This window comes from Anomaloglossus baeobatrachus, chromosome 6, assembly GCF_048569485.1.
Source record: "Anomaloglossus baeobatrachus isolate aAnoBae1 chromosome 6, aAnoBae1.hap1, whole genome shotgun sequence".
In the NCBI taxonomy this organism is placed as follows: Eukaryota; Metazoa; Chordata; class Amphibia; order Anura; family Aromobatidae; genus Anomaloglossus; species Anomaloglossus baeobatrachus.
Genome location: NC_134358.1, coordinates 75,304,053 through 75,328,602, shown reverse-complemented (window position 1 = coordinate 75,328,602; position 24,550 = coordinate 75,304,053). Strand labels below are relative to the sequence as shown.

The 24,550-nt window shown below is 47.5% G+C and overlaps 1 protein-coding gene across 2 annotated transcripts in view; it reads right to left on the bottom strand.

Moving 5' to 3' along the window:
* ESRP1 (epithelial splicing regulatory protein 1) overlaps positions 1-24,550 on the bottom strand; it is a 109,823-nt gene that overhangs the window by 77,748 nt on the left and 7,525 nt on the right. For both annotated transcript variants that reach the window (XM_075353047.1, XM_075353048.1), the window contains exon 3: positions 9,524-9,637. In XM_075353047.1, coding sequence (XP_075209162.1) covers positions 9,524-9,637 — 114 coding nt within the window. The remainder of the gene's footprint in view (positions 1-9,523; positions 9,638-24,550) is intronic.

Here is a 24,550-nt window from a genome sequence, read left to right as displayed (position 1 = left end):
TGAAGAATCGAGTTGGGGGACGAGAGGTGAACTCTATCTTGTAACCGTGAGACAGAATGTCTCTCACCCAACGGTCTTTTACCCGTGGCAGCCAGGTGTCGCAAAAGCGGGAGAGCCTGCCACTGACCGAAGATGCGGAGTGGGGAGGCCGAAAGTCATGAGGAAGCCGCTTTGGTAGCGGCACCTCCGGTGGCCTTTTTAGGACGTGACTTAGACCGCCATGCATCAGAGTTCCTTTGATCTTTCTGAGGCCTTGTGGACGAGGAGAATTGGGACCTGTCCGCGCCCCGAAAGGACCGAAAACTCGACTGCCCCCTCCTCTGTTGGGATATTTTCGGTTTGGGCTGGGGTAAGGATGTATCCTTTCCCTTGGATTGTTTGATGATTTCATCCAAACGCTCGCCAAACAATCGGTTGGCAGAAATTGGCAAACTGGTTAAGCGCTTTTTGGAAACAGAATCTGCCTTCCATTCCCGTGGCCACAAGGCCCTGCGGAGTACCACCGAATTGGCGGCTGCAACCGCCGTACGGCTCGCAGAGTCCAGAACAGCATTAATAGCGTAAGACGCAAATGCCGAAGTCTCTGTGGTTATGGACGCCACCTGTGGCGCGGACGTGCGTGTGGCTGCGTCGATTTGCGCTTGACCTGCTGAGATAGCTTGCAGCGCCCATACGGCTGCGAATGCTGGGGCAAAAGAAGCGCCGATAGCTTCATAGATGGATTTCAACCAGAGCTCCATCTGCCTGTCAGTGGCATCTTTGAGTGAAGCCCCGTCTTCCACTGCAAGTATGGATCTAGCTGCCAGTCTGGAGATTGGAGGATCCACTTTGGGACACTGAGCCCAACTTTTGACCACGTCAGGGGGAAAGGGATAACGTGTATCCTTAAGGCGCTTAGAAAAACGCTTATCTAGACAAGCATGGTGATTCTGGACTGCCTCTCTGAAATCAGAGTGGTCCAGAAACATACTCTGTGTACGCTTGGGAAACCTGAAACGGAATTTCTCCTGCTGTGAAGCCGACTCCTCCACCGGAGGAGCTGAGGGAGAAATATCCAACATACGATTGATGGACGCAATAAGGTCGTTCACTATGGCGTCCCCGTCCGGAGTATCAAGATTGAGAGCGGCCTCAGGATCAGAATCCTGATCAGCTGTGTCCGCATCATCAACTAGAGTTTCCCCCCGCTGAGACCCTGAACAATATGAGGATGTCAAGGGAATTGTCAAGCGAGCTCGCTTAGTCGGTCTGGGGCCGGGGTCTGTGTCAGAACCCTCAGCCTGGGATCCATGAGACACCCCAGGAGGACATTGTTGGTCCAACTGAGGTGGGCCAGGGGACAAAGATTCAACAGAGTCCCTGTGCCGAGATACCGGCCTGGACTGCAAGGCTTCTAGTATCTTAGCCATAGTCTCAGAGAGTTTTGCAAACTCTGTCCCCGTCACCTGAACAGTGTCAGCAGGTGGCTCCCCCTGGGCCCCCCTTAGCAGAGGCTCTAGCTGAGTAAGTGCCACAGGGGCCGAACAGTGCTCACAATGAGGGTCAGTGGAACCTGCCGGTAGCGGGGTCATACATGCGGCGCAGGCAGCATAATAAGCCTGTGTTTTGGCACCCCTGCCTTTCGTGGGCGCCATGCTATTATCTTCCCTGAGTAACACAATAGGGTATATAGCCAGAAATCAACTGTGCACCATACAGTGTAAAATATGTATACCATAAACATAATGTTACACTACTGCACAATGGGGCTAGCACCACAGGTGCTGCTTACCACCCGCTTAAAGCGGTTGTGAGGCCACCAGAGTCCCTGCCTGAGTCTCCCAGACTTTGTCCCCCTCTGTAGCGTCCAAGGAGCTGACAGGAATGGCTGCCGGCGTCCTGAGGAGAGGTGGGAGCCGTGGGCGTGGCTCAGAAAGTGCGGGAGCTGGTGCCTGCACTGTGCACAGTGAGGGGAGTGGAGTATGCAAAGCATGCTCCAGCCCTCAGTGCTGCTCGTTCTGTGCAGCGTCCCGCCCTTCCCCTGCCTGTCAGGGCTGTGGGCGGGAGGAAAGGAAACTAGGCCGCAAAAAGCCGGGGACTCTAGTAATAAACGCGGCCGCCGTAAAAGCGCGGCCGGCGCGAAAGTCCCCGGCGCACTACAAGTCCCAGCCGCGCCGCAGTGTTTCCCTGGCAGCGGCGGTTAGTGCGGCAGTCCCTATACATAAACACACTCAGCAGCGCTGAGTGTGTAATGGCACATATTAACCCGGTCATTGCCGCGGTCCCCGGTGCACTAGCACACCCAGCAATGCTGGAGTGTTGCTGTGCGCGGTCCCCACGGGGACACAGAGTACCTCCAAGTAGCAGGGCCATGTCCCTGAACGATACCCGGCTCCTATCCAGCAGTCTCCCAGGAGTTGTGGATGAAGCACGGTCTCAGTGCCTGGAGACCGATAGGATCCCACTTCACCAGAGCCCTGAGGGGGATGGGGAAGGAAAGCAGCATGTGGGCTCCAGCCTCCGTACCCGCAATGGATACCTCAACCTTAACTACACCGCCAAGAGTGGGGTGAGAAGGGAGCATGCTGGGGGCCCTATATGGGCCCACTTTTCTTCCATCCGATATAGTCAGCAGCTGCTGCTGACCAATCTGTGGAGCTGTGCGTGCGTGTCTGACCTCCTTCGCACAAAGCAAAAAACTGAGGAGCCCGTGGGAGCACGGGGGGTGTATAGGCAGAAGGGGAGGGGCTTAACACTTTTAAGTGTAATACTTTGTGCGGCCTCCGGAGGCATAGCCTATACACCCAATTGTCTGGGTCTCCCAATGGAGCGACAAAGAAAACTATACATCCAAAACCACCTCTAAAAGGTATGTATAGAATCAGCCAGAAAGTGGCAGTATAGTACTGGTTTTAGTTTTTAATTGGTAAATCTTGGTAATTGGTGCACTTTAAGTCTGCACAGAACCCAAGACTTAAATTTGGGTAACTTGTCCATGTCTCCCGTGGGTCCAGGATTTCAGGTGCTGTGCTGCTATATGCATCTGGTGCACCAACATGTAGCACCCCCTTGCCACACAACCTTCTAGAGCCCCCCTTCCTACATACAGTCTCTCTAAATGACATCCTTACAATCAGAATTTGATAAGCTTGACAACAGCACTTTGCAAGGTCTGTGTCTCCTCAAGACATGAAGCCCTTGCTTACAAGCTAGCCTTACCGAGCCCTCTTTTTTGTAATAGGCTTGATGCCATATAAATATATTTATGATTGTTTAAATCAAAACAAGGGTGGACATATCATTGGTACAGCCGCACAGAAGCCCAAGAGTTTAGGAGGCCAATTTCTAACTCCAACGCAGATGGAATTGTGCATTTCGATGAGTTTTGTGCAAGAACAATATATCAGACCTTTTTCAGCCTGTGTCCACCAGTGACCAGAGATATATGTATAGGTGATAAGCAAGTTATATTTGGAGGGGGGGAGGGGGGACAAAAACTAAAGAAAAAACACTAGCATCTTGTTTCAAGGTAGCATTCTATGCGTTACTCCCAATCATGGATAGAAATTATAAAAGTGTAAAATTATCTATATAGCGATTTTCAAGAATATATCAAAAGTAGTTTCTACTCTTTTACACAATCTCTTTTCAATCAACAGATAATAAATAATTGTATTCATTTATATAGCGCTGTTAATTCCACAACACTTTACATACATTGGCAACACTGTCCCCATTGGGCTCACAATCTAGAGTCCCTATCTGTACGTCTGGAGTGTGAGAGGAAACCGGAGAACCCGGAGGGGAAACATGCAGACATGGGGAGAACATACAAACTCCTTGCAGATGGTGTCCACTGAGCCACCGTGCTGAGGCATATGCACAATGAGTGTGTCTATGGGGTAAAGTACTCCCCATCCCTCACAAAGTGTGAGACTAGTTGTACATTCACAAATATCCTTTTCAGAATTGTACTAAATGTTAGGTCAGATACATCGATGATATCCTCATTTGAGAATCTGATGCATCTGACATACAATCATTTACAGATTACATCAACCAAAAATTTACATTTAATCAAATGACTACTATTGAGTTCCCCATACTGGAGGTTATTTGCTATTAATGTTCCCATTCACACAGGTTCTTTCAGAAAGGCCATGGTGGGGAACACCATCTTACAGGCAAATAGTCATCACCCTTCATACACTTTCAAGGCCATAACAGCAGCTGAATTCAATAGGGCAAACATATCTGTAAGGTTGTGTGCACGTGGAGTATTTGGTGCAGAAATTTTCTGCAACACATCTGCATTTTCTGGCGTAAAGACGCACCAAAATTAGGTGCATTTTTACAGTGGATTTTTTTACCGTGATTTGTTCATAATGAAATTAACGGGTGGAAGAGTTGAAACCCAAAGGGGGTAGCTAAAAAAAAAAAAAAAATAAATATCACACCAAGAATTAAGCTGCAGATTTTTTTTGCAGATTTGATGTAGAAAATAAACTCAAGAAACACAAAATAAGCAACGTGAGCATAACATTTCAGAATTCTCATCGACTTTGCTGGCATAAAGGATAGGCATGCAGTTTTGTGACAAAACTGCACCAAAAATAAAAAAATAAAACAAAAAACCTGCACCAATATCGAGAAGTCTTATCAAAATAAAATTAAATAGGAATCAGACTCAGGATATCAGAATTGGATATTAAAGTGAGCTGAAGTGGTGGTAGAATAAAAAAAAAAAAAAAACAAAAAACCCACTAGTTTTGAAATTTGACAAAAATACATTTGAAAAAGAAAAAAGAAAAACTGATCCTACAACATTGGTGTATAGTAACCAGTATTCCGCCATTTTTTTTTTGAAAAAAAACTGTCCATTCTCAGAACAAATTCCAATATTGTTGACAGACGCAGTCATGTGTAGAGAAAAGCTCCAACATTAGGACAGACCCTGTCCTCTTGTTCTACAGCATAAGGCTTTGTCTGTACTTTGCCTTTTACCTGCTTTTTTTGCTGCTTTTTCAACTGCAGCATTTAATGCCAAAATGGATGTGTTCTGCTTTTCAAGCAAAGTCTATGGGAATTTGGGTTTCTAGACCGCACTATGCAGTTCAAACTGCAGCCTTTTTGTGGCAGAAATTTGGGCAAAAACTCTGCTTTTAAGTGCAAAACCCAAATGGCAAAAACAATTGACATGTTGCTTCTTTGAAAAGCAGAGTTTTTGCCCAAATTTGTGCCACAAAAAGGCAGCATTTTGAACAGCATAGTGCGGACAAGAAACCCAAATTCCCATAGACTATGCTTGAAAAGCAGAACACATCCATTTTGGCATTAAACACTGCAGTTGAAAAAGCCGCAAAAAAGCAGGTAAAAAGCAAAGTGCGGACATAGCCTAAAACACACAAAAATAAAAATTTAGCAAGAACTGGCTCCCAATTCAGTGATTTCACAAATGTGGCCAATCATGTAATGTTTACCCCCATTACAAATGAATGCAATTTCTTGAACAGCACAAAATTAAAACAAAAAAAAAAAGCACATTTAAAATTTCTGAATTGCAATTCTAATGCTATCTATTAAATATAGAAAATGTAAAAATGTGGGCAGCACGGTCCATTTAAAACTAGAATTAAAGAACACATTTACATTTGGTGACCTCTAGATAACTCAAAGCCATTGACCCCTTCAATACCCAGTGATTTTCCATTTTGCTCTACCTTCCCTTCTTTCAAGAGCTATAACTTATCTCCCCCCCCCCCCCCTCTCCATTGACAGACATATCATTGCTTTTTTTTTGTGTACTTTTGAAACAAACCATGACTTTTTACCTTATAGCACACTGGAAAAAGGGGGAAATTACAATTGTGGCAAAATTGCAAAAGTGCAATTCCACAAAATGTTTTTACTTACCATGTTCACTATATGGTAAAGCTGATCTGGCAGGATGATTCCCCCAGGCCAGTACAAGTTCATAGATATCCAATATGTATAGTTTTTTTATGCAATTGAAGGGAAAAAAAAAATAAAAAAACCAAAAACAAAAAACACACCACAAGAAGAAAGCTTATTTTTTTTTCTATTTGTCCCCTTCGAGGACTTGAAGCTGCAATCTTCTGATTGCATGTGCTGTACAGAGCAGTGCATCAGCACCGCTCTGTGCAGCAGCTGGCATTCACAGGAGGATAGTAATGACAGACAGGGGTCATCAGCTAAACCCCGACTGTCATGACAACTGGTCGGCACCCCGTAATTACGTCACTGGGCCACCAATGAGAGCAGAGAATGGCGTGCTCCCCATCGCCATGCATGAAATTTCACTATCAAAAATTGATAGTGGGATTTAACTAAAAGGGGATCCACCCGGGCTTGTTAGAGGCACATGTTGGCTGATCAGATCGCCATGCTAGCACGCATGAGAGGGAGTTTGAGATCTAAACTGTTGGCAACAAAAGTGAGTGCACTCCAAAATGGCCATATTGTGCCCAAAGTGTCAATATTTCATGTGGCCATCGTTTTTTTCAAGCAGTGTCTTAACTCTTTTGGCCCTGAAGTTCAATAGTGCCACGGATCCTCTTCCATGAGGATATCACGGAGTTGGTGCATGTTAGACACCTTGCACTCCACCTTCTGTTTGGGGAGGCCCCACAGATACTCAGGGTTTAGGTATGGAGACATGCTTAGCTGGTCCAGCACCTTTACCCTCAGTTTCTTTAGCAAGGCAGTGGTCATCTTGGAGGTGTCTTTGGGCTAGCAATGTTGGAGTAATGTTTCCGAAGGAAGGGCGATCCTGCTCGGCTTCATTATGTCACAGTACATGTTGGCATTCATGGTTCCCTCAATGAACGGTAGCTCCACACAGCTGGCAGCACTCATGCAGCCCCAAACCATGACACTTCCACCACCATGCTTCACTGTAGGCAAGACATTAGTCTTTGTCCTCCTCATCTGACACACACACACACACACACACACACACACACACACACACACAGACAGAGGTATCTAGATCTCAGACCACACGGCATGGTTCAAGTAAACCTGCTCGTTTTTTTAGCAAACTGTTTCCAGGCTTTGTTGTGCATTATCTTTAGAAAAGGCTTCAACCATGGAGACTAATTTGATGCAGTGTGTGGAGTATGGTCTGAGTACTGACCGGCTGACCCACCCCCCACCACTGTAACCTCTACAGCACTCATGTCCATTTTGAGAAGAACCTCTGGCTAGGACACTGAGCACGTGTACTCAGCATCTTTGGTCAACCATGGTGGGGCCTGTTCAGAGTGGTCTTGTTAAACCATTGTATGGTCTTGGCCACTGTTCTACAGCTCAGTTTCAGGGTGCTGTCAATCTTATAGCCTAGTCTCTATCTCTATCTCTATCTCTTTTAACACTAAGGCATCACATGACACCAAGGAGGGAAAATGTCTAATTGGGCACAATTTGTCCATTTTCATTTAGGGGTGTACTCATTTTTGGTTGTCAGTTTAGACATTAATGGCTGTGTTGAATTATTTAGAGGGCACCAAATTTACACTGTTATACAAGCTGCACACTGACTACTGTACATTGCATCAAAGTGTCAGATCTTCAGCGTTGTCCGTGAAAAGAAAATATTTACAAAATGTGAAGGGTGTACTCACTTTTGTGGTGCACTGTATGACATTAAAAACAACAATGGAAGCATGTCACAGGCATCTCAAAATTGTATGAAATCATAAAAGGAAGCAAGTCAGTCATATGTGTATAGATAGAGAGTCCTGGTGGATACCATTTAAAAATTAGACACCAGAACACAGATGGGTCCCAATCTAAGAAAGGATATAATGCTGCATTATTTTTTGTTATGGATTCTGATATTAGGGAAACTGTAAACTAGAATATATTTATCATTGCTTTGATTCTGGGCATTTTTATCTTCTAGTACTGCACATACTCTCTTTAGTCTTTACACCATTTTTCGTGCACTTTAGTTTTCCATGGAAAACTAGTGTTTATGCAACATTTATACAAGATTATTCTGCTCTTTTGGGGATTGTATTGAATTGGAGAGTTCTTTATGTCTTGACTATGTGCTGGCCGTGTTCATATAGGTAGCAAAATTTTTAGTTTAATTGGATCACATGAATAAATGGTTAAAGCAGATTATTTACGTTATCATGACTAAGGGTGGCTCTCACAAGAAACTTTTAGATCTATAATGTTTTGTCTATGATTTATTTATGGATTTGCACGTCTGGATTTTAAACTTGATGGATTGTTTAACAAAATAAAAATAACCTTAGTTCATAGAGCTGGAATTTCTTCATTTGCATCTGGTTTCATATACACTACAGTGCAAAAGTTTAGGGTCACTTTGCTTTTTTTTTTCAAAAATAAGGATTTTTTTCAATTAAGTTAACAGTAAATTAAACAAATACACTATACATTGTTAAAGTGGTAAATGACTATTCTAGTTGCAAACGTTTGGATTTTAATGAAATATCTACATAGGTGTATAGAGGCCAGTTTCCAACAACCACCACTCCAGTATTCTAATAGTACATTGTGTTTGCTAATTGTTAGAAGGCTAATTGATGTTTAGAAATCCCTTGTGCAAGTATGTTAGCACAGCTGAAAACAGTTTTGCTGATTAGAGAAGCTATAAAACTGACCTTCCTTTGAGCTAGGAGATGTGTTTTTTTGGTGGGTAGACCAGGTTAAGCCACCATAATATGGACAGTAAAGAGATTAGCTAAATATAAAGTAGTATTTCTATTAGAGGTGGGCGAGCACTAAAATGCTTGGATGCTCATTAATTGAGCAGATCAGATGCTTTGAAAGGGCTCAACTGGAGTAACTAGTCTTAGGGAAGTCACTGATTGGGCAATTCTGCTCTCCACCCACATACAGCCATATACAGAGCATTTCGAGGGGAGGAAAGGCAGGGTTTTTGTTTTTCTCGGCGCACTACATCCAAAACTCTCTTTTTACCCCCGGGAGATCTATTCCAACTCTCCAAATAAGGCCAGAATCACACGTGAGAGACTCGCGCTAGTCTCGCATCGCCCGGCATGGCCGCACACTCCCCAGACAGGAGCGGGATGGCAGCATGTATTTCTATGCATCTGAGAAGTTCCTGTCCGGAGAGCATCAGGCCATGCCAGGTGATGCGATGCGAGACTTGCGCGAGTCTCTCACAAGTGTGACTCCAGCCTAAGTCTCACGAGGTACCGGCTCCCATCATTCAGTGAAGGGTGCCGGCTCTTTGTGTTCTTGTTTCACAGATGACACACCCGAGAACCTGCGATACTCGGCCAAGCACCGCAAGTACCCAAGCACCCCAACGCTCGATCGAACAGTGGCGAGCATGCTGACTCATCAATAGTTTTTATGATTGTTATTAGTGTGGGATCAGCTGCATAAAGATGTAATTATAGACTGTGGAGTTGGAAATCACACCTGGATACCAGGGATGTCTAAAGCAGATAATATATTTATTGTGGATATAAAATATGTACACAAATTAATAAAAACATACGGATGTACAGAAAGTGCAGATTACCTTTTTGGAGGCCTCGGGGTGTAACACTTGTCTGATGTGGAGCTGTCCATCAGTGCACAAGCAGAAAGAAGTCCCCACACCAATGTTGATCTCGTTTCCTACTGACTGGTTGAACTGAAAGGCAAGAAGAGCAAACGTTATATCCAGTAATTGAAAACTACAGGTAACAAGAACATTTTACTAATCGCAAAGTACCTACACTTTGTACTCACAGTCAGCTCCGACAAGGTGGGACTCCAATAGCTGGAAATCTACAATTTCCTGATGGCTCATGACCAGATTTGTAGTTTTGCAGCTGGAGAGCCACTTTACTAGAGACACATATTGGAGGACTATAATAAATAGTAGCATGTAGGATCAAGGTCATACTGAATATTAACAGTGGATGACCCCATTCTCAATCTTTAAGAAAACCATTCAAAATATGTTTATAAAGCATCGTAATTTAATGGTTCTACAAGGTCCATAGCCACCATCACAAGCGCAGACCTCCCCATTCTTCTATACACTTAGTTTGGCCATGCAGACATATGTTCTTCATTCGTTTTCCCTTGAAATGTAACTGATCAAGTGTTGAATTTCAACATCTCAATCCTTCTTTCCGACATCAGATTGGGGAGGTCTTCATTCACATAAAATTGGCAATTAGTCCAAGGGTTTAGCCGTCCTTTCCTACATATATGAGCAGCACCAGCAAGTCTGTATATAATACCAAAATCAATTAAATGCATCTCAGGTATCCCTGAAAGTGAAGTTGTAAAGTTATTACAGTCGAATTAATGTGACTTCATATGCAGAAGATTTGTTGCATAACTTATTGTACAAAACGCTATGCTATTCATATCTACGAAAACCCAATTTTTATGCCGAAACGTTTGAAATTTGCAACCAGTGAATACAACTTCAGATTGTAGAATATTACAACTTATCGCCGCATCTAAATGCAGCTTACAGCAGTATCCTCAGTCATATTAGCCTTGGTTGATTGGCAAGAGCTCCATAATTACGGCAACCTTGTCAGAAGAATGTGGAACGAATGTGTTTAGGGGTCATGGCCTTAATGTATATTTTGAGCATAAAGAAAAAAAAAAAACCAAAAAAAAAAACACCCAAAAACCTGTCTTATTCTTTAAAAAGGTTATGTTACACGTAAACACAAACGCTATTTCTATAAAATATGCCATATATAACCCCAACCTGTAATAAGATTTTCCGATCAGGTTTAAAAATCAAAATTACTCTGATCATTAATATAAAATATGCAGATTGTAGCATTTATTCACTACAAATACATTTAACCTAGATTCACTAAAGTGTTTACCCACCATGATGCATCTGAGACACCTGAACTAAGCATGTGGATGCCACCAATGTTATTACCGTCTGACCACTTAGACAAGCATGTACAAGCCAAGAAGCAAAAAGACCAGAAGCCTCCTAACGGTGCTGTTCCACTTGCGATTTTCATGTGCGATCCGATAACACATCGGATTGCACTCGCACCAGTGCAAAACTATGGGGCAGCATCCATCTGCGATTGATTTCTCATGCCACAGCAGCATGCTACGTTTGGCAGCGCGTCTCGGCTCCCAAGAATATGGGCACGTGTGAAACATTTCACTCATGTCATGCGACTGCAGTGGAATACACACAAAAACATGACAGCGGAGGAAATGGCGAGAAAGTGCTCCCTCCCTCTTCTGCACAACTGTGACCCGATCGCATCACAGTCGCATGACCCTCAGCTGATGCACACAGCAGAGGGTGATTAGCATATCACTTCTGATGCTCTCGCATCGGAAGTGGTACGCAAGTGGAGCCATACCCCGAGAGAGAGTAAATGAAACCCGTGTTAGAAAATTAAGAGTCTGGACAAACATACACAGAATTATCATTACCATTTTCATAATGGGTGCCACTTATTTACTGCATATATGAACAAGTGTACCATTGGAGGGTATAGATTTATAGTTTGGAGAGGGGGAAAGAAAAATAAAAAATGAAATATCTAACGTCAGAGACGAGTGCATGAGGGCCGGACTGGCCATCTAGCAATTCTGGCTAATGCAAGAAAGGCTGGCCTGGTCATAGACTACCTTGTCTGTTATGCTGTCAACAGTATCGGCACCCTCTGTTGTGATGAAGCCCAGAGACACCGCCTTCCCATTTGTGGCCTGTCGGCACCAAGCTGCAGATGTCAGTGGTATGATGACTTCACTGCAAGACAGGCTAGAAGAGGAAACTGACACTGGAGGGAGAGGAGTCTGTACTAGGTAAGCATTTTCTACTTTTGGGGTCTGTGAGATGGACATCATACTGTTCAAGGGTCTGTGGTGCACCGCATACTGTATATTGGGGGGCTGTGGTGACTATCTTATGGTGTTTGGTGGTATGGGGTCATCAAACTCTGGGCAACACAGTAAGACCACTTAGGGTCTTTAGCAGGGGCAAAATAACTAGTGCTACAATACATATCCTTGTCAGTTTCTTAAAATGTTTGGAGATATGCCCTTTGACTTGCGTGATAAAAATTTTTATGAGGCGCCTGTTAGTTCTATGTATGCCCCTTCTCAAGAGTCTTATTACAATTAAGCACCCAGGGTCAGCAATAAAAAAATAAAAAAAAATAAATAAAAAAAAAAGCACAAAGATTGTTATAGGAAAAGCAAGGAGAGGTATTACAAGGCAGCACAGGGGGCATTTTCTGCTTTATTATAAGGGGTCGGGGTGTTATTAAAAGGAGGCACAGGTGAGTTATATTATAAGACGGCACAAATTGTGGTCTGTAGATGTGGTGGAATGTCAGGAGAGTTCTTAAAAAAAAAAAATATATATATAAAAAAAAAAAAAAAAAAAAAAAGGCGCAGTAAGGCTACTTTCACACATCCGGTTTTTGCTCTGCGGCACAATACGGCGCTCTGCGAAAAACCGCAACCTTTTTTTGCCACCGGTTGTGGTTTTTTTTGCATAGACTTACATTAGTGCCGTATTGTGCCGCATGGGCGTGCGTTCGGTCCGGTTTTTGCCGCATGCGGCAGATTTAGCTGATGCCGCAGCCGGATGGAATGTTGCCTGCAACGTTTTTGCTCCGGCAAAAACGCATCGCGCCGCATCCGGCCGCTGCGGCGCATTTTTCAATGCGTGCGCATGGACGCCGGATGCAGCGCGATGCGGAAAAAACGCATCCGGCCGCCGCATGCGGTTTCTTCCACTGCGCATGCTCAGTAGAGTGCCGCAACCGGAAAAAAACGGACGGGCCGCATGTAAAAACTTATGCAAAGGATGCGGTGTTTTCGCCGCATCCGTTGCATAGGTTTCACAGCTGGATTGAGCCGCACTGCTCAAACCGGATGTGTGAAAGTAGCCTAAGAGTAAAGGAAAGATCACTGTGTGCTACATTTTGCAGTGATGAGCCCTGGATGGAAGAAGAGGTCAAGGAGGCCTGGGCCGAAAGAAAAAATGAATGACTTTGATTATCGAGTATGTCACTGGTGGGAAACTACACAGGACACACACACACACATGGTCTGCAGAGCACTGGTCTAAAACTGATATTACGATTATATGGTGCCAATATCAGTCTTGGTACAGTGGTCTTGGTTAAAGTTGTAGTGCATGCTTGAAGTTAGGCTGCAGGCTTCTGAATCCTCAGTGCTCGCACGCTGTGAGTATTCTCCGGTGGCGGCACTGGGAGTTTGTGATCATGCAATTTTAATACATGCTGACTAAAGATGCACTGGACAGCTTCACTCAATACAAGTGAATTCAGCAAAGCTGGGTGCGTTTAGTCACAATGTGGAAATTGTGTACGTGCGGTCAAATGACAGTGCGCTGCCCCATTCCATCACCCCCGGGTCCTCAACTGCAGCGGTGGTACTCCTAATTACCACATACCATGGGTGGAGTCACGAACTCTATAAAATCCCTTGTAAATACCCCCCTTCATTTGAGTGGCCGCACGACCCCCGGGTCCGGAGACCATCGAGCCACTGAGAACCCGGATCAGAGCAGCTCGGCTGCTGGCACGGGGGCGGCACTCATCATGCCCACAGGCTTCAGAAGGAGGATGAAGATGGCCGAAAGGAGGCGCTGGCACCAGACAACGGACACCCCCATATGACCCAACTCCACCGCAGCGACCGTTTGAGTATTATAAAGCGATTTTTATGTTCTACACAGCGGCCTGGGTTCTTCATGTTAGAATGCTGTATATAAGAACCCACTGGTGGTGGCCTCAACTTATAGGCCCGAGATCTGCTGACAGGTTCCCTTTAACCTCAACCTTTAATCATTAGTATGGTAATATTATCACTACTGTATATGCTGGTAATAGGGTTTGGTTATGGTTTGTTGATATCTGTCTGGTAAATTGCAATATTATTGAATCTTATATAGTGGTATTGGTATTTTTAGAAATATTGGTCTTGTAGTAAATCTTGATTTCCTCCAGGCTAGGTAATATTAGTAATAGACAGCCCCATCTGGGGCTCCGGGACGGCATGGGCCTGTGTGCTTCCAAATGCCAGGACTGAATGTCAGTTCCAGCCCGTCCCTGGTCTATATAACAAAGTAGAAAAGCAAGAGAAGAGAAGAGAAGTGCTGAATAAAAGTTGTTCTGATACATAAACAAATGAAACTTCAGCACCCTGGATACCCATAGAAATCATTTCCAGAGTGTATTGCTGGGAGAGACTCACTAATGAGAAAAACCTTACACTTTAAAGCAAACTGAAAACTATTAGGGGGTATGAAAAAGGAAAGAATGAAGATTTTGGACAAACTTTAGGCAATTTTTTTTTTTTTTTTTTTAAACGCAAAAGGAAACCTATTGCAAAACTACAAAGCAAAACGCCTTAGGAAAGACGGCAGACTTCTTCCTTTGCCTTGTAAAGCCTCAGTGGATCTTCCAGCATTTAAAGAGTCAGTTGACCATACTGGTCATGCAAATCTAGGTAATAAAAGTAAGAAAAAGTAGCCATAATAAAAAGGGAATGTTTGCACAGACATGTCTCTTGGGGGTTTAATTATTGTACAATACATTAACATGTCAACAATTCAGAGGGGGTCACACTGTGCGTTGCATTGTTAGAAAGTAAACGCTAATGACTTCCCTATTGTTCATGGCCTCTAACAGTAAGCAATCCAAAAGCAATGACTTTCTAACGACACAACGTAAAGCCACCCTATACCCAACCATAATAAGACTGATCTCGCTCAGCAGTGCACGTCACGTTAGGACTAACCGCCGCATTATACATTGTCAAAAGCACATCGGCCGTCCAACACCACATCTGTACCTTCTGATTGTTGAGCAACTTGCTCCAAAAGGGAGGACAAAATATGTTATAATAGCAGAATATTCTTATTTATATAAACCTCCAAAAGACAATCATGAACAATACTTAGCAGCAAGGTTTTGATTACAAAAATCTCCTAGGAGACACTAATATAAAACTTAACATTTAATAAAGACTGTATTAAAAAGTGAACAGGGGAGAGAAAATGCATACATCTAGTGTTTGATCACAGCCTTACAGAAACCATCGCAAAAGTGTATGATCTATGCAATAACACAGTCTCTGGCTCCGGCTACTCAGGGATCAACACCAATGTATGTGACACAAACATTGCCCATGTAATTGTAACTGGGTGCCGGGGGTGCCTCGGGGGTTGTAGTCGTGGCCCCTTTTGGCGACAGGCTAACCCCCGGCCCAGCCGTCACTATCGGGACAGGGGATTGTTTTGTGGGGCAGAGTGTGGATGAAGGGAGCACGCTGACAGACGCAGGAAAATTCCGCAGGCAGGCATCAGTTGAATCAAAAGGCATTTTATTGCACGTATCTTCACAACAGAGGCACAACTCTTGTAACGTCAATTCACAACTCCTGCTGGGGAAAACTGTTCCTGTCTTCTCTTCTCAGGGGGCCTTACCCGGCTACTCTAGTCTCCTTCACCCGGGCTCCCGCTCCGGCTACCGCAGACTTGACCCACACAACTCTGTTTCACCGATTAGGACACTTTCTTTTTCCTTTCTTTCGCTATCTGCCACCATAGCTCCCACACTGCCCCCGTTGCTCCTTCTCCCCGGTCCCGGAATCAACTGCCTCAAACTAAAACCTTTCTTTCCTACAGCACTCTCTCCCCCTCCCCCTAGACTGTCCGGCTCCTCCTCTCTCCCATACTGTTCCTATGGGGACAGCCGCCCCCTCTGACATCTAGGGAAAACCCATTAATAATATAAAAGCACAAAAACATTAACAACTTTAGCTACCCCCGGCGGGGCACCTTCAGGGGGAACTGCGCCTCTGTGTAAGGGGTCCGTCCACCCCTTACATAATGATGAAGTGACCAGCCAGGGAGGCCTCTGGCTGTGTAGTCGTGGCAGCACGGTGTTCAAGGCACATCCCTGGCTTTGGTACTTCTTTAATGTTGAGAAAGTGTGTGTCGGTATCTTCATCGGCCGATGCACAAAGAGTCTGCAGGCAAAAGTCCAGATGCAATAAAAACGACATTTATTCACAAAGATAAAACACTCCGGTCAGCAGATTCCGGCAATATTAGTGGAGCTGGGGACAACCTGCCCAAACGCACCCTCTGGTGGGGATATGCCCTAGATACTCTTCTTCTCCGGGCTCCCACTCTCCGGCCAAGCACGCACTGGACCCACACCAGCGGAATAGACCCTGAGGTTGCGTCCACCTCCTGTTCTCCGGTGTCCCTTGATGGTCCGCTCACACACACACACTTGCCGCCGCAGATGTTCACTGTCTGCTGTCCCGGATCCTCTCTCTCACACACCAGCAGACTTTGCCTAGATATCCGGCCGACTCCTCCTCCCCGGTGGCAACAGCCGTCCCACCCGGCCACTAGGGGGTGCCCTAACACATCACATAAAAATATTAAAACACTTTTAATAATAACTTTTCCGGGACTATCAGTAGGGGTTATGGCCACCCACTACAATGACATGGACAAAGAGACCCAGAACCTCTTGTTTAACAGCTCAAGAAACCACCCTCCTCACCAAGGGGTGCCACTGAAAAAAGGAAAGGTCTCACCAACTCTAGGCGGGCTATATTCATGCAGCAAACCTGGAATATCAATCCTCATATCTAGTATGCTTGCTTCCTCGGTTCACTTAATCATTACAGATGTATAACTTCCGACGCCTTTCATTATATTCTTCAGGGAAGTCAGTAATACTAATATTAGGGGTATTCCACATTCATAGGGGCAAACATCCCCAGTGGAAACCCAGTGCTGGACAAAAAAAACCAAGTCATCTAAGTCCTGGTGCTAGGCCACATTAAATGCCCATTTCCGGACGCACACAAGACACGTCCTCCATATGTGTATTCAATTTAAAATGTGCCGCGCATTTATTAAAATGTTAAGTTTTATATTACTGTCTCCTAGGAGATTTTTGTAATCAAAACCTTGCTGCTAAGTATTGAGGACAAAATATGGAATTGTTACGCTTTGCTGCTTCTCCACATTTCGTTCACAGAAAAGCTTCACACCATGATCAATCAGCAAGATCAGACATCTATATTGAGAACCATTTCCACTGGTCCTGGCCACATCAAAAGGGGCTGACCCAGATTATTCTTGGCACTACGCATTTTAGGAGGAGGTTTATCTTGGCATTCTCCAGATTTGTCTGTCAGATGAAGAAGCAGGTCTATAGAAGTATACTTACACTTGAGTCCAATCATGCAGATACTGGGCATGGAGATCTCAGGCTTGTATACAGCTGCCTGTCCTAGGAGACCTCATCCATGAGCCTCTTGACAAAGCTTAGTATGAAGCTCCGCGGTAGCACTAGGCTGCATGCACATATCTGTGTCTGACGGTCTGTGTTTGGACCACGACTTATTGACCAGGCACGGGTCTGCGAACACAAATATTCTCATTACTCGATTCGAGCTGGTCAGACACTAGGAGGAGGTTGACACAAGTAACAAGCATTATGTAAAGTCAATGGATTGTGCAGTTTAGGTCCCTGGCCATATAGAGACAGCCATATAGACAGCATTTCCAACAGGAGGGAGAATTATTTTTTAATTTTATTTTGGGAAGGGGCAGGGGTCAAACTACATCTGATAATATTGTTTTGTCCCCCATGAGAGCCAATCAGAGACGAACCACATTCTGTCAGTTCATGGAAATCGAACCACATAGAATGTCATCCAAAAGTGGTCCAATTTTTACCACAGATCTTTTGCCTTGCATATCCAAGTGTGATCTAATTTACAGAGGCAGATCTATATGGTGTCAATATATTTTTCCTTTGACAGATGCCATCCAAACAGAAGGAGAAAAAAAAACAAAAACAAAAACCATGACTTAGAACACCCATAGAGCATTGGTCCAAGTGTGTTCCGATGTTTTGTTGGATGGCACCTGGACCAAAAATACATTGATCCGTGAGCCCTTCACTCACTCCATTCATATGTATATCTTTGGAGATAACACATATGCATGTTTTTATTCACCTGTTAAACTGGGTAAGGCCAATTAAACAAACTAAAGGACAAGACCATATACATGAACGGCCCCGTACACATTAGGATTGAAGTTGGCCAAACGCTTGCTTGTTCTCCAGCTAGATAAGGGACCAACAGCAGCTTTCTCGCCTTCCTTCTATGAAATCGCATGAAGGTTTGGCAGAGAACAGGTGTTTATATGTATGGACCAGTCAGGAGAGAAAGCCAAACAAGGGTTTTACCAAGTGCAAATGTACCGCCCCCGTGTCAGCGGCTGAGCCGCTCGAATCCGGAACCGCGGTGGCTCGTGGGGGTCTCCGGACCCAGGGAGGGGTCGTGCGGACACTCGAATTTAAAAAGGGGGGATATGTACAGGGGGTGGCGGTGGTATGGCAGCAAGGTGTTTAACCCCGAAGGGGTGCCATTGGGGAGGAAAGGGTTTTCTGCGTACTCAGTCCAAGAAATTCTGACACTGACAACTTGTAAACCGGAATTCTGAGGGCCTCTGCAGCAGGGAGGGAGCACGCGTGGATCCGTGCCCCTTTGTGTTGCTTGTTGGCCTGTGACCTTTTCCGTGGCACTTTCTTCACTATTTGGACCCTGTAGTGTGGAACTAGTTGGGTCCCAGTCACCCGTATGGCTAACTGAGTGAGCTTGCTCTCAGGGTTCATGCTTGGGATTTTCTGGACTATGTTTGGGAAAGTCCTATCCCATCGTTGCACTAGTACCCCCAATTTTGGAGCGGGTGGAGAATGAATCTTGAAGACTTCACCCTTGTCGGGTAAATTACCAGGATGCATGAAGCTACTTCCCGGCCTAGGGTCCACATACCCAGTCGTGCCCTGGCCCCTGCCCGGAGATTGCTCAAGGCCGCCGGCTGCCCTCCTCGGCAGATCCGTGCCCCTTGACACGATCCCCTGCGACTGGGTTCCAGCTCCTACCAGGCCCAGACCAACGTCTCCCACCTAGTATTTACAGGGAGCCCAGCTCCTGACCACCTCTCTCCTGCTCCGCACACTTCTCACTCTCCCCTACCAACCCCCCAAGTGGGTGGCCCTATTCCCTTCAGGCCCTCCAATAGTGTGTCTGGTGGGTGTGGTGCAGTGTTCCTAGGGTTTTGACTAGCTCTGCTCTTAGCAACACCAAATGACCATAACCAAGGAGAATTTGGATTAGTGATGGGCAGTCCGGCTTTTTGGTGATCCGGTTCCCATGGCTCCATTCACCAAAAAGAGCCGGATCTTTCAGCTCGTTCTCGGCTCCTTATTAAATATGTGTTCACCCCAGGTGAACACATTTAAGATTATAGTGATGCTGTGAAAGCCCCGCCCACCCGCGGCTAAGCCCCACCCACTTACAAGCGACCAATTATATTGCCGAGTAGGCGGAGTTTAGTCGTGGGTGGGTGGGGTTTTGACGGCGAAAAGAGCCGTTTAGATATTTCAGCGGCTCACACAGATGATCCGGCTCCTGTCGTTCACAGCAGGGAGCCGGATCTTTGTGTCGGATCGTTCGCGACCGACATCACTAATTTGGATACCGTGCAGAAGGACAGATTGCATAATACCCTGTGACGACCTGATAGTCCAGGGTGTCACACAAAGGCCTTATGTAACTCCCTTTATTGTAATATTGTAAGGAGGGTAAAAATTAATGTGAACACAAAATGGAGAATGAGGGGGGGGGGGATAATGAGAGATTTGAGGACAGCATGGGGAGTGAGGGTGGGGTTGGGTGCAGACAGTATGGGTAACGAAGAGGGCATGTGTGAGGGGGGAACAAAGTGGACAAAATATGATGAGCTGGGGAGGGAAGAGGGAAATGTGTGAGGTGAATCATACAAAGAGTGTGTGTGTGTGGGGGGGGGGGGGGGAAGTGAAAGAGCAGAGAATAGAGACGGCAGATGTTAAGGATTCTCTGATGCCAGCGGTGGAAGGTCACTAAACTGCACATATGCAACTTGCATACATGTCGTCATGTGCAGACTAGACATGTGACTCGCCCACCCCAGGGCCTTAGGTGACTCGGTGTCGGGCCGGACTAGTCCGGGGTAGTCAGCGGTGGCGGGGCCCGACTCCGTGACCCTGGTGGAGTCTTTAAAATGTGGTGGTATGGGGGAGATGATAATACAGTTTACATAAGATTCGTGACGGCACCTGTGGTAATTTGCAGCTATGGAGCCGCAGCTGCTGGAAGGGACCTCCGGGGCTGATGTTATGGCAGCTGAGGTGTTTCTTACTCTCCACAGGTAGAGCGGGTACCCCGGAGCAACCTTTGGTGCTTGGTAAAGTCTATGGTGTTTGTGGACGAGGTGCAGGACAAAACAGACGAGACGGGGCTTGCAGTTAAGATGTTTACTCACTGTTCAATGTACAGTGTGGTAGCTAACCGGTTACCCACGGAATGCCAGGATCCGCTGTCAGGGACCTCCGCCGATCCTGAATAGTTCAAGGGTCAGTACCGGTGCACCCCTCTATGTGTCCTTTCTGACTGTCTCTTTAGCGCCAAACTGTGCTATGCTGTCTTGCGCCTCCACCACAGGGCCTGTACAAAGGTGGCTGACCTCAGTCGTATCTTGCTCATCTTTACCGGTGATGTGTGGTGGGTGGTGGCCCTGGGCGCCTGCAACGATCTCACAGGCCTTCCGTTTTACTGAAAAAAAAAAAAAAAATGTCTTTCTTTCAGTCTAGGGACCGTCCCTGTATTGCAGCCAGATCCCTCCACCCGATCTAGTGGAACAGGTCACGGGACAATTGCCCTTCCGTGGCCCTGGAATCCTTTCGTTCGGTGTCACCTGGGCATAACAAGACCCCAGGATCTCCACCAGGAACCTCCTTCTGTCTCCTTTCTGTCTGCTGTCCTCTCCTAACAGCGCACCTCCGCTCCTCACTATCTCTGACAGACTGCCTGAACTTGAATTTCCTGATTCCTCTTTCTACCAGCTGACTCCTCCCACACTCCCTCTGACTAGGCCCCACCCCTCACCATTGGGACCAGTGGATGGGACTTACGGCCCCATGACCAGATCATCTATGGGGGTTACTGCCACTATCCCTGACCCGGGTTTATGCCTACAAATTGGTGTGTGCAGGTTTTGTCTGTGAACCAGTAGATGACCCCATTCTTACCCGGGATGGGATACCACACCTCTGGCTGAGGTGCAATATCTCTGTGGCGACAGAAGCCTCACGGGTGCCACACATGCATGGCCTAGCACAGCACAAGTGAATTGAACAAGACTGAACACGTCTAGTTTGATTGTGTCCGGAAGTATATGTGGCGCCCCTGAGGCTCCATTCACCACAGAGTATTGCACCTCAATTAAGGTGTGGTATTCACCTCGGGTAAGGAGGGGGTTAATCACCGGTGTTCTACATTCACATTTTACATACAGCTTAGGAGCCTTCTCACTGGGGAGCTGTGCTAGGGTAGGCAAGAGGGGATTAGCCAACACAAAGCGTTGGACTTCCCAGTCACTAGGACAACCACCTGGGGAGGAAGGAGGGGGGGGGGGGGGCAAGTTCCACTTGGGGTAGAATTAGGAACAAACTCACAATCACCAGTCTACCCAGGGTTTCAGTTCTGGAAAACGACACCATCTTCTCTTCATGTTTTTCTTCCACGGGGCCTAGGCTTGGAGCGGAACGCTCAGCCTGGGTTTTTCACTACTGGAGATGCAACTGTGACGCCCTGGGCAAGCCAGGGGTCACAGGTCATGACACCACCACACCCTACACCCCAGATAGGTACACCAAAGCCAAACCAAAAATCCTTGTTGCCTTCCTCCAGGGGCTGATGTCCACACCAGGGGGTGGGCCAGGCGGTTGGCTCCGCCCACCGAGGAGTTCACAGCCCTGGAGGCGGGAAAACCAGCAATGAGAAGTTAGAGTTCAGAGTAGTGAGAGCTGAAGTGGAAGTGAAGTGGTAGAGGAGTAAAGTGGAAGAGACAGTGACAGTTAAGGAAGCCTGAAGTTGGTCCGGGTGTGTGCCCCGGACTGAGACAGCAAGGTCAGCAGACGGCGGTGACCGTCTGCAGGAGAGGCTGCTTGGAGGTTGCCGAAAGGACCGTGGACGGGTGGTGGCCCGGCGGTACCGGAGCGGTATACGAAGAGCAGTCAGCACCTTTGGCAGGGGCCTTTTCGGATCCCGGCAAGGCTAGGAGTCGCCGTGAATTTGCCAAATCCATCAGTGAAGGGGACCTCTGGGTCTCCCAACAACCAAGTCCCGATTGAAGGCAACAGTCCGACCGTTAGAGAGAGACACCGCCACCGCCAGGGCACCAGTTTCTCAGGGCCAGCGCCTGCGGGCAAAGAGGGGCTCCTCCGGCACATATCCAAGCCGGGGAGCGGGTTACCGGTGGGAACCCATCGCTACCAACATCATCTTAGGTGCAGGAAAAGGGACAGTCACCGTCAACTACTGGGGAAAAGCAACAGCAGCCGTCCGTGGGAACCGTCTTTCCAGCCGTGTGTTTTACCGAGAACTGTGTCCCCGTCTCAGGCTGAGTGAGTACCACAGTGCCGTGAGGCACAGTGCTGCCCCTGCGTCCCTGCACCCCACCAAGCCCTGCACCGGCCCCGCCATCCCTCATCACTGGGCCCCGGGACAACTACCCCCTACCCACGGAGGGGAGAACCAACAACTTTGCTGCTCCCTGTCACCGCTCCCGGGATCCCCATACAGAGCAGCGGTGGTGTCCACACAAATCACCACAACCGTGGGTGGCGTCACGGACAACAATCCCAAAAACCAAACCCCTTTCACTCACTGGCGAGGAGCGCCGCTCGAGTCCCCGGGATCCGGCCCATCGCTCGAGCCACTGAGCAGCAGCAGGCCGCAGCGGCAGCCGGACCCGAGCAGTGGGAGAGCGCAGCGTCCCCTCTGCCCGCGACAACTTGGCGTCACGAACAGGATCTTACCGCTCTGCCGTTGGGTAGAGGTGCGCCTTGTGACTGCCGGAGGTGTCCGGCCGGAAAATTTTGGAAGTCGCCATCTTTGGCGCGAAAAGTTCCCGCTCGAGCGTCTTCTCGAGTAGTGGAGGCGCGAAGGCCAAAACCCCGCCCCTATAGAGGAGGGGCCGGAAAGAGGCTGAGGGGGACGAAATGGCGGCTGGCCGCATGTGAGCGCGGCTATGGAAGCAGGGACGCCAGGACCCTGCGGCCATTTACTGGTTCCTGGAAGAGACCGCTGCTAAAGATGCTGAGTCCGACCGACAACACCGTGGTCCCCGCGCCTGGCACTGCAGCGTGGGTGGAAGTCCGGACCGTCCAGCTAAGCAGCCGTCTGCAGGTCCGCATGCAGCTCCTCCTGGAGGAGTGGGAGGCCGACATGGCGGAAGTGGTGGCGGCCATACGGAGACGCGAGGTGGAGGGAGTCTTTGAAGGGAGGGTAAGTGACCCACGCCCCTGTATCCCTAGTGGGTCGGTCATCGCGGCTGAGGGACCCGGTCCATACCCGCTCGCCCTGCTACCTCCCCTGCTACCCGTGTTGGCTGCTGCTGCCCCGCCACTAGGCCCGCTACCACCACCACCGGTAGCGGTACCCTGCCAATCCGCTCTGGCAGACCGACCTGCAGCAGAAGCTTGTGACCTCCCTGATCCGCTTCCGTGGAAGAAGCCGAAGGCGGAGGCAGTCAGCAAAGATGCACCGGAGGCACGGCGGGGATGCAGCTGCCAGGAGGCAGAGCAGGCCATGTCACAGCGGGGTCCCTCACTACTGAAGGTGCCGGTCGTAGCCGACACGGAGGGACTCTGGCTGGGTCCGTCCCCCGCACACGCTGAACCGGAGCAAACAGAAAGTGCTCCAGACTGGGAGCGGCGGCAACAGCAGCTGCGCAGGAAGATCGATGCCCGAGAGGGGTGTAGAGCGGATGTGCATGCCTGCATGAATATGGAGGAGGATGACCCGCAGCGAGCTACCATCGGGATCCACAGCGGTGCACCATGTGAAGGTGACACTAGAGCCCCGCGATTCAGGATGGACTATTAAGCCGGCGGTCCTCCGCCTAAAAGTTGTCCCCGTTGGGACCACCTGTGTGTGTTTAAAAGTTGTACAAGTTTAGTGTTTTAAAAGTTTGAAAAGTTGTGAAAATGAGAATAACCACCGAAGATTGACCTGATTAGCCATATGATTGAAACCGGTCGTTGCCGGCACCGTTGTCCCCGTGGGGACCATCTAGCTGCATAGGAACTTCTATGAACAAGCCCGAGAACTTGCAGGGCAACCACAAACGTTAGTGGCTTGTAAATAAAACTTGTTGTTGCAGCTAACCGTTACCGCCTCCGGAGAGGCAGGTTGGAGGGAGGGCCCGCAGTGGAGCAGGCTGGGGCCCAGCCACCACAGGAACCGGTGGCTACCCTCTGGAGGGGAAGGACATCCCGCTCGGGTAACTGGTTCAGGACTGGGGTCAAGGGGTGCTGCCTGTTTCTTAGAGGCAGCATCAGGGCCAGGTTACTTGGGTGGGAGAGAGCGGCAGCCGCAACAGTTTGAAATGTTACGTAACGTTTAAGAAATTAACCTCCCGATGTGGGATGAAGTTATT